This window comes from Trypanosoma equiperdum, assembly GCF_001457755.1.
Source record: "Trypanosoma equiperdum strain OVI genome assembly, contig: ctg_550, whole genome shotgun sequence".
Taxonomy (NCBI): Eukaryota; Euglenozoa; class Kinetoplastea; order Trypanosomatida; family Trypanosomatidae; genus Trypanosoma; species Trypanosoma equiperdum.
The window spans coordinates 16166-26178 of NW_027124477.1; the positions used below are offsets into that span (position 1 = coordinate 16166).

The 10013-nt window shown below is 47.6% G+C and overlaps 5 protein-coding genes across 5 annotated transcripts; all 5 read right to left on the bottom strand.

The window, feature by feature from the left end:
- Positions 1-2817: 2817 nt before the first annotated feature.
- On the bottom strand, positions 2818-3735 carry TEOVI_000244600 (uncharacterized protein; the record flags this gene model as incomplete). Its single annotated transcript, XM_067225523.1, has 1 exon — positions 2818-3735. The coding sequence occupies one exon, from the start codon at positions 3733-3735 to the stop codon at positions 2818-2820; it is 918 nt and encodes a 305-aa protein (XP_067081624.1).
- A 677-nt stretch (positions 3736-4412) lies between these two features.
- On the bottom strand, positions 4413-6350 carry TEOVI_000244700 (uncharacterized protein; the record flags this gene model as incomplete). The annotated part of the gene is made up of 1 exon (XM_067225524.1): positions 4413-6350. One exon carries the CDS (start codon positions 6348-6350, stop codon positions 4413-4415), a length of 1938 nt encoding a protein of 645 aa, XP_067081625.1.
- Positions 6351-6586: 236 nt separating this feature from the next.
- TEOVI_000244800 (HD domain containing protein, putative) lies at positions 6587-7135 on the bottom strand (the record flags this gene model as incomplete). Its single annotated transcript, XM_067225525.1, has 1 exon — positions 6587-7135. One exon carries the CDS (start codon positions 7133-7135, stop codon positions 6587-6589), a length of 549 nt encoding a protein of 182 aa, XP_067081626.1.
- Positions 7136-7656: 521 nt separating this feature from the next.
- On the bottom strand, positions 7657-9033 carry TEOVI_000244900 (uncharacterized protein; the record flags this gene model as incomplete). Its single annotated transcript, XM_067225526.1, has 1 exon — positions 7657-9033. The coding sequence occupies one exon, from the start codon at positions 9031-9033 to the stop codon at positions 7657-7659; it is 1377 nt and encodes a 458-aa protein (XP_067081627.1).
- A 410-nt stretch (positions 9034-9443) lies between these two features.
- TEOVI_000245000 (Splicing factor 3B subunit 10 (SF3b10), putative) lies at positions 9444-9713 on the bottom strand (the record flags this gene model as incomplete). Its single annotated transcript, XM_067225527.1, has 1 exon — positions 9444-9713. The coding sequence occupies one exon, from the start codon at positions 9711-9713 to the stop codon at positions 9444-9446; it is 270 nt and encodes an 89-aa protein (XP_067081628.1).
- Between the last annotated feature and the right edge of the window lie 300 nt (positions 9714-10013).

The window sequence follows — 10013 nt, forward strand, 5'->3', positions numbered from 1 at the left end:
TATAGATATATATATATATATATATGTATACAAGTACCTTGTTCTCTTAACTTTATTTACTTTCTTCTTCCCCTCTCCCTTTGAAGGTCTATCAACTAAGTGGCACTGGATACCTTTTGTTTGCTCTTCCTTACTTTTGTGTTTTTTTTGTTAGCTACTATATTTATTTTTATTTTTGTTATATTTTTTTAGAGGCTGGACAAAGACTATCACACCAGGGGGGTGTGAAAATACCAAAGAAGAAAAAAAGAAAGCAACATATAGCGAAGTTGAAAGCAAAAAAAGTCATTGCGAGAAAAGCAGCAGCGGAGATAATAATTTAATGCACCCAAACGCACATACAGGTAAATGTACGCGCGTCTGCCCGTATCTCTGCAACTCGCACAGCGCATGCTCGTATTTCATGAATCCTTTTTTTCATATGACCATTAGTTCAGCACTCGCTCTGTGTATCTCTGTATGAATATGCATAAATAAATAAATCAAAACAAACATATAAATACATGCACATGCGCATATATACATATACATGCTTGTGGTTTTGTTTGTTTGAACAGATAGGGGAGAATAAAATGGTAGAAAATGTGAAATTGGGCACCTCCTCCTTCTCTTCACCCGTTTTTTTCCTCTCCTTCATAGCACTCAGGGATAATCGCGCCGCAACAGACAAGAACCTGTGGTATAAATAAGAACAAACGAAAAAGGAGAAGGCTTGGAAAATAATAGGAAGAGGTTAAAGGGGAAAATAATAACAATGTCACAAGAGGCAGAACCACGATCGGGAGCAAAGGTGACAACCACGCAAGCGAATAAAGAAATGAGAGAGTTTAGCCCCCCCCCTTTTGCTCCTTAACCTTCCCTTCATTCTTTCATGTTTCATTTATTTTGTTGTTGTTTATTTTCTCTCCCTCACTCTATCCTTCTTTCATTTTCTTCGAGGAGGAGAAGGAGGAAGGAGATTATGTCCAGTTCTCTTTTTTTTTTCCTTCTCCCCTTCCTTCTCTTTTCTACTGTAGCTTTCTCAAATCTGTTTTCACAACGGTTCCACAGCAGATGGGTGGTGCTTGCTCTGATATGCGCGGCGCTGAATCAATCAATGCGTCGGTGAAACGGACAGTAGAATGTAAGAAAGAGAGAAAGAGAGCGAGTAAAAGAATAGAGATAGGGAATGGGATTTGAAATACCGACAAAAAAGAAACAAAGAAAAAAAACATTCAGACTCACCACATAAATATTTATGAAAAACAATCACCGATTTCATTATCCCTCCACACACACACACACGCATCTGGGTAATGCATACAGCAATGGGGGAAATGAAAGAGAAGAGAAGAAACAACGGGAAAGATGAATCAAACAAAAAAATAAATTAATAATAACCCCAACGGAACACAAAAAAATTGTTGCGAACTCGTTGGTGGTCTGGCATGGGAGTTAATGTGAACCACAGCGAAGGTGGGAGCAACCTAAAAGGGCTAAGACAGGGAAACTCACACGGGCGTGGTCAACGAACAAGGAGGGGGAAAGACATTTGTTGTCAAGTAACAATGAAAAAACAGTAATAATAATAATAATAAACAAAAGCAAATAAGGCAGCGGCTCCTGCGGTAATTAATGTGGTTACAGTTTTGTTGAATTTTGTTCATCATCTTTTCCCCACACCCCTTTCCCCCCCACCTCCTCTCCACCTCTTGTGTCCTCTGGTCTCTTCACTTCCCTTAAGCCATCGCACCCTACCTCAACTCACTACTCTCTCCTTCTTCATAGTTCTTATCTCAAAATGCAAAAAAAAATGCACAAACACAAATGTGAAAGGAGATAAAAGAGAGGACGAAAACAAGTAACATACATAAACACACACGCGCCTAAAAGCATAAGCAGGAACATGGCCCCCTTCATTTTCATTGTCCCTTCTTTCTCTCCTTCTCCACGATCCACCGTCCTCAGCTTCGTTACACACCCTTCAGCACACTAAAGGCACATGCGTACACATACATTACATACATGTACATACACACAAATACTTCATTCCTCACATACATCATATACATATATATATGTATATTTGTAGACACGCGCCCTCGGTGAATGACGCGCAGCGGCTAAACTGCAAAATTGTGTCTGTACGCTAAATTCCCTCCCCGTAACCCTCCTCTTTATCACCCCCCCCCAACACAAACACCTTTCCTTGACACTTTGATGCATACACAACAAATGCCCTATTCCCTTCTCCCCATAGGTATTCCTTCTTGCAACGCTTTATTCCCCCAGGGGTACATGTTTTACCCATAACTTACGCACCGCTAACAGTGGCACATTTTCTCCAATTATTTTTGTCTTCCCTTCGCTGCAAAGTTCCTACACCCTGCCACCTACTTGCCTGCCTATTACGTTTCCTCTGAGCTTAATACTGGTGTATGCTCGTCTACAGCTACCACAAATGGCATCCACACAACCGATTCACCTTTCAATTTTGTGGGTTAGTCCAAAAACGCACGTAAAAAAAACCGCAAACCAAACACCCTATACACACACGACAGACTCACCCTCACACACACCACTTAATATGACAGCTCCTACATGGTCATCTCAATCCTTTTCGTCTCTCTCTCGCCCTTATCATTTTTTTTATCACTATCACTACCCCATTACCAGTTCATCAATTCATCGGTAACGCTGAGTAGTTCTTCCACTACCACACGACAGGTATGGCACCGTAATGCACATTGTCACGGGGCCGCCGAATGCCAAGGAATGCACATCACTGATCATATTGACTTACCCCTCGTGGCACGTAGCTGAGGGCAATAACACCTGTCAGTAACCCAAAAGCCTCGGGTTCGGCGTGCCGTCGGGGGAAAGTCTTGTAGACATATCATCCCCGCTCATCTCCACGTATGGCGCTGTGTCTGTCCTGCAGTTCATGAGAGCTGAAGGAGCGCGGGCCGACGAACCCCTGCTCGCGTTGCACAATAACACGGTATCGGGCGATTGTCTCACGTCCGTCAGTTCCTTAGCTGGGCCCACAGCGCGGAAAGCTGCAGAGATGGCCGGACGTTTCCTTCTCGCAGTAGAGTCCACCACCCGCGGCCTCCCTGTTGCAGCGGCAGAAGAAACAGCTGTTGGAGTGGTCGTGGGGGATGGCTGTGAACGAATGCTCACTGCCCTCATGACGCTGGACGTATTCCGACGAGGTGTGCCATCAGGGACCCTAGTAAGCGACAGTGACGTGCCCCGCAGTACCTTTTCGGGAGAAATAGACCGTCCAGCCCGCACTTGCCGCGTGGGTTTGTTGTGCCATGTACTCCCGTTTCGCTGGGGAGTGCGACTTTTGGGCCGCTCTCTGCTGGCTACCCGAATGCCCTTGCTTTCGCAGATCACCTTATGTATGTGTGCACGTTGAGCATTGTCTTCCCACATACGACTCCAAAACAGATCCGTCTGCTTCGGGGTACAAGGGGGTTGGGGAAAAGAGCCTGTTGTGCGCCCAGGTGAGAACAAGGCGGAGCTACGCAGCGGTGATATCTTCATCCCCTTTTCTTTTCCAGTGATGCTACAAGCGATATCGCCGCTTGCGTGCTTTTGTGTGCCGTTGCTGTCGGTGCTGAGGCCCTTGCAGAACCGAGACCGTTCCGCACTACCGCGTCGCAATGCGGAGGCTGGATACTCACGCCGCAAAACAGGTGTGACACGACGGTCTGGAGTATTCTGCCTTGATGATGCCAGCGTGGACATTGGTTGTTTGAACAATTGGTGCAGTAACCACGTTCCCTTCGCTACTTCCCTGTTGCCCTCCTTTGGGATTTCTTCGCTTCAAGAAAAAGAGGTCTCCTGACTCTCTTCTACTCGTGTTTCTTTCACCCCCGCCTTTACCGCTACGGTAACACAGCACTGTAAGAACCCGCAACCTCTGCCAAATATTTGAACACCTTCCGCTTGGGCTGAACAACAAGCTACGTCCGGGACACCGCAGCAATGTGGAATGGGTTGAGGCGACAGTCGCAATTCCTCTCCCCTGTTGCACTCTTTCTTTTTCGGTTTTATATTTCTTTGTTTGCTCTTCCGAATATTATGAATTTGTTGTTGGTACTTCTCACCTTCCTCCCTTAAACCACCGAAACACAACCTCGGATTCCTTTACCTTCAAGTGTATTTGGTAATCTGACAAGAGCAGACCTAAACCAAAAAAAAAACCGGCAATAAGATGTAGAAAAGAGCAGATGAAGGCATCAACATCACCAAATATTTGCAATGACGATAATTAAAAAACCTACCCCTGTGTGAAGTCAGTAAGTTAACAGGAAAGCGAAACGCGGCCCCTGGAGAGCGCTGTCACACGTTTCCACTGCTCGGGACTATGCTCCCACTACCGCAAGCTCCCGTTTTCCCAAGTAACAGTGCAAGTGAGAATTTTATATCCCGCTCATCGCCAAACGGACAGCGACATTGGAAAGATGAGGCATGCTCCACATCGAACAAAGCGTTTCCATGGCGCTGAAAGCCCACCCGGTTACCTCCGCGCCTGTGTTAGGTGTCTTGTTGCAATGTGGAAGAAGCAAAGCAAAGTACAAACGCCCTCCATCCATGTCCTCGTAACTCCGTAGGACGTAAAAGGCGGAGTTACTATCGCCAACAAAGTACATCCTTCTCCCCGGTGACTTAAGCGCCTGCAGTGCTACAGATTGGATTAACGCCCTTTCCTGCTCAAGGCGCTTTTCCGCATCATCGGATAACCGTCTTTGCGGGAACACACAGTTTACCACCCAGTGCTCCAGCTGCTTCATTTCACTATCTTCATTGGCCTGTCCCCCGCCGTTGGAACGTTCCTTGGCTGCAGAAACTGTCATGTTAGATGTGATAGCACCAAAATTGTAGTGGTGCCGGTACCATGCACGTTTCCCAGGTCGCCGTGTGCAGTCGCTCACTAAGAGGAAAGTTGTCCCGTTTCGTTCGCGTGTTATACTCAAAAGCAATTGCACCAAGCACCGGCAGCCCCTCGTTAGCACAAAGTCGCAATCTGATCCCAATACAGGAGATAAACATAAACCAAAAGGTGGTGTCAACTTTACTGGTATCTGACGCGGACCGTCGTCGCTACGGCGCCGAAATGAATTACCGCGCCAAGCCTCTAAACCGGCCATTAATAAGTCATAGGGGCTGGTGAAACGGAGCTGGCGGCCAGAATTCCGAACCGCTGCTGGCGGTCCGCTCGTTGATGCACCGTTTTGACGCGCATTTTTTTCTTTTTCTCCCTCACTTTTCGCCACACTTTCACCTTCTGGTAAAGGTGTAACGTTTGAGGATGGAATCTGACACTCATTTTCCACTCTGTTCTGCTCATCGATGGCCGGTGAGCCACCCTTCAATCGATCACGGGACGTGGGCTCTTTCTTATGGGAAAAGGATGTTAAGCAGTTTCTGAATAGAAATGAGAGTCGGCTTTGCAGACCCCACACGATGTTCAACATTATCCATATGAATGGACACCGCATATGGAACAGGGCGGGTAACGCAAAAGCTTTAGAGGAAGTAGAGTTCGACTGCAGAGATCGCGGAAATTTGCAGACCACCTGACTCTCAAAATTGTGGTAATGAGAAAGTTCCGCAAGGCGACTCGGAGTAAGCAAGCCTAATTCCTCCCACAACTTCTGCTGCTTCGCCATCTCCCGCTGCATCGTTCGGGCCATGTGCACGTAACGAACAGCAACCATTACGTTCACGCACCGAAAGGAGTTCTCCACTATCTCAGCCACGCACCGCAGGAGCTCGATCCGCACTGCGAGGGTGTGTTGTAAAATATAAAGGAAGTACGTGAAACTCGGTGCTTTCCCCAACTCAATCTCCGCAAGAGTTCGCTGAGAGCCCTCTTTCGCGTCCTGCATCCACTTCAGGTTGGCCGCAGTGCTTACCTCCGACCAATGTACCGCAAACACGTGGGGCGGGAACTCCGCACGACCCCCCGATGAATATGTCGCCCCGAATAATCGTAACCATAACCTTCTGAACTCATTGAGATGGTTAGTGTACGATATAGCGGCCACAGCATCTTCGCCTCGAAGAAAGCTACCATCGGCAGCCTCTAACGACTCACCAAGTTTCTTCCAGTTATCCTGACAAACGTTAAGTGCCCCATCAAATGCCTCGGTAGACCCACTTAGGGCGCGTGACAGGCCGATAAGGGACGATACGGCTTTGTCGACAATGGCAGGCAAGTAGCGGAGGTGTGACCCTCGTCGCCGAGCCTCCTGTGGGCCTGCAAGACTTAAAATTGCCTCTTGGGCAACGTCTAGCATTCCAGAGTGAAACAAGCTCATCTTTACATTTTTATGGACATTTACCTTATCGCTCATCAGCTAGTGTATTGCTTCCTTAGCGGCTCAACAAGGATGCAGCGAGCAGGAAGAAACGCGATAAGCACAAGGACCAAAAACCGGCTTATGTTTTGAAAACCAAAATAACACGTTACGTCGCTCCACCACGCACCCGTGCAATGTCGCGGGCTAGTGCAGGCGAAAGTGCAAAAAGGGGGGAATTTCTCCCATACCTCGACAGAACCATCATACCTCCCCTCCCGTCAGTTGGTGTCTTAACTCTTCCGAGAGGGTCGTGTGCTCACCAGGTTGTCATAGATACTTCGAACCCACGGATGCTTAATTTTTTCCCCCGAAACATAAAACGAATCAAAGTTTAACTCAGGATGTGTCTTCTCGTATGCATGCGCCTGCGTCACCATTTCCAAGAGATCAATGTCTCTGAGAAAGCGTGCCTCTGGGGTTCCCTGAGTTTCGTACTCTTCCCATAATTCCTGTAATTCCTTTTCCAAAGGGGAGTCATGCGGGAGGAGTCCTCTAAGGTGCAATATCGCCTCCTTTTCCCTCTTGTGTTTCTCTGCAGCCGGAACACCCATTTTGGGAGAGATGTCACCAATTATACTCTCACCAACATCGTGACAGAGCGCCATGCGTACAAGCCTGTCCCTATTGAGGGATGAGTCCGGGCACATCATACACAAAAGGGCAGCACGGTACATGTGATCAGAAACGGACTCGGGCTGATGGACACCGGTTTCCACCCAACCAGTTCGCATCGTTTCTTTCAGCTTCCCAACCGTGTGGAGGAATTCGATCGTGTCCATCTCTCGTACGGGAAGTAACCTCAACTACACACATGAAACAAGGAAAAAGAAGAACACCAGTATCCAAAACAAACAATTGCATAGCGAAAGCAAACACCTGAAACTGAGTCATAAACCTGCAAGTAATGAAGTAAGTAATGCGGCAGCAGACACAGCACAATCCCACAGGGAAACTGATCGCAAATGGGCCACCACTCAGGACACCGAGCCGACGAAGCAGTATTTAGGCGTTACGATCGTAATCCCAACTACGATAACTCACATACTCCCGCCACCGAACGAGGCGGAAATAGTGCCAACGACAACAACAATAATAATGGTGATAGATGAGGGAACGAGAGAATAGCAGGCCACAGCGCTTGCACACCAACAGTCAAACTCGTTTTTCTTGTCTTTCTGACTATCGCGATGCTGAACTCACACGTCAAGGGGTAACCACACATTTTTTAAATCCAGCTTCCTTTGTTTTGCTTACCCAGTGCAAATATATATATATATATATATCAATAATACCGACAACCTCATGTGAAGGACACGGGTCTCCCGTGAGAATCGAGGAGAGGCTCGTCATAACCGAGAGCTTTGCGAAGTGTTACACCCTTGAAGGATTTCATAGACCGCAAAAGTTTTCCATCGGCGCCATCGTACACAACCATCATGCCATCCCCTTCCCTTGCGGTGGGAGGTGCGGCAGCGAATTCAATGTGGACGTCGGAATGGAACTCATCCATGAAGGACCACTTTTTGATTCGCTCGAAGATCTCCCGATTTGGTTTACCTCCTTCAATAACGACATCGATTTGGGTGAGCTTTTCCGAAGCCCCAAGTACACGGCGCCATTGCGGGCGGTCCGTCGTGCGCACGAAAACGTTAATTATGGTCTCGTAGTCACATAGCAAGAGGTGAAGCTCCAGTTGCGCCACCTGCGGTATCTTTGGGCGTCTCAGCAGCAGCTTTGCCGCTTCCGCAGGCTCCACACGCCTCATTACGAGCTTTCGTGTATCAAACCCGCAGCGAAGAGTACGATCATAAAGATCCTCTACGACATCACCAGATTTACGTTTTAAATCCGTATTGCGATCTTTGGGGCGCAGACGCTTTTGTTTCGCGAGCTCCACCATCTCAGGGTACGTAAGGAACTTGCTAGTACGTTGTCCGGGGTTAACCAATATACCGAACTGCGATGATGATAACGCTATGGTGGCGAGCGCACTTAGGTGGTGAATGGACCCAACCGCGGTGACGGGAAAGGGAAGCTTACAGAACTCCTCGTAGCGTGTACCCATTCGAGGTACTGGAAACCAGCACGACTCAAATGCATCTACCCGACCAAAGTAGTGATCAAGATATTCCTCCATTGAGAAAACTGGAAGGACAAGCATCCCGTTCGGCATTTCCATCAGTACGGGAAGTCGCTTCTCTTCACATTCATCTAGATTAATCCATAACTTCTTTCCCTTGGGGAAGACATCCGTCGCATCCTTCTGCAGTTCACAGCACATCTCTGTGGTACGAAGGAAAAGATACACTTCCTGCCAACCCTCATGATCAGGCCCCTCATTGTGGACGGTGTCCAGTGCGGCTCTCAATCGGTCCAGTTTCGCGTGATTCCTCATAAATTGATTGCTCACCATAATTTCTTTTGTCATATGCATCCGCTGTTCCTCTGGAACATAAGGGGGGTCATCTGGAGTAACGTTGTGCGCGTCGGCGCCGAAGAGTGTCATCGCGTCTTTCAGTCGGTCCGGCACAGGAGGTTGAGCTCGGTAACCTTTATTTGGAATACGACCCTGAAAACGCCGTTGAGACGCGACGGCGGAATTTATAGTGGTAGCAGCAACTACTTCGCATCGGACGGTGCTGTAAATAGATGAGGTCAGCAGAGCGCACCGGTGCATGTGAACCCGTACCACCCCCGCGATCACAGCGTCGAAACGTTTTCCGTTACAGTTGACTCGGGAAGCACACCGCTGCTGGTGCAAAATACCTAAAAGAAAATATTCAAAAAAAAGAATATGAAATAATGATGTGCAAGCAAATAATCATAGTGAACACCAGTGAGTAAGTGATAAAGAAAAGCAATAAAAGTTGTACGTGCCTTCGCGTAAAGGGCCAAACTACGATGGAGCGCAACGTGTGGGTCCAGTTTACAGCTGTAAAGAGATTGGAGAGAGAGAATATAGATGGAAAATCACTCTCCGGGCACATGTTGACTTCCTCTCCGCCTTTTGCGTGCCGTACCGCTCGGTGATCCAAATCTTCACCAAAACACACACGGTGGGTAGTCCTTGGATAATCGACTGGGCTGTCAAGTATTATGCAAATCCCTCTTCCGCGTAGGGTCCACTGCCCGCTCGAGTAGCATGCGCTCTACCCGTACAGGAGATGCATTCTCCACTATTGAAAGATATTCCAAATGGTCACGATGCAAAATAATCGTAGCTGCTGTGTCACGGTGCTGATACCGCAACCAGTCATCTTTGGTGCATTCGAGTGTGAGCGTTCCTTCATTCTTCAGCAGCGCCTGCTCAATGTGAGGCTGGTAGGTTAGGCCGGGTCGCACAAAAGGATCGCCCATAGAAACACCCGCGCCCGAGAATGGTGTGGTTACGGGAGTATGCAACACTGGATAAATAAATAAATGGATGTAGAAAAGAGAAGGAAATGGTAGTCAACATCATTCCATCACCGAAAGAAGGAATTATAGTTAGCTACTGCAGGTAGATGTGTTTTCGCTTGACCGTATACGCACACGCTCATATTTACAATATTTGGTTGCAAAACAACGTGGAATAAGCAGCCTATTTCCCACAGTGTGAAAACACCGTATACTATACGAAGATATTTACACAATTCTCCCCCCCAAAAAAAAAAAAAA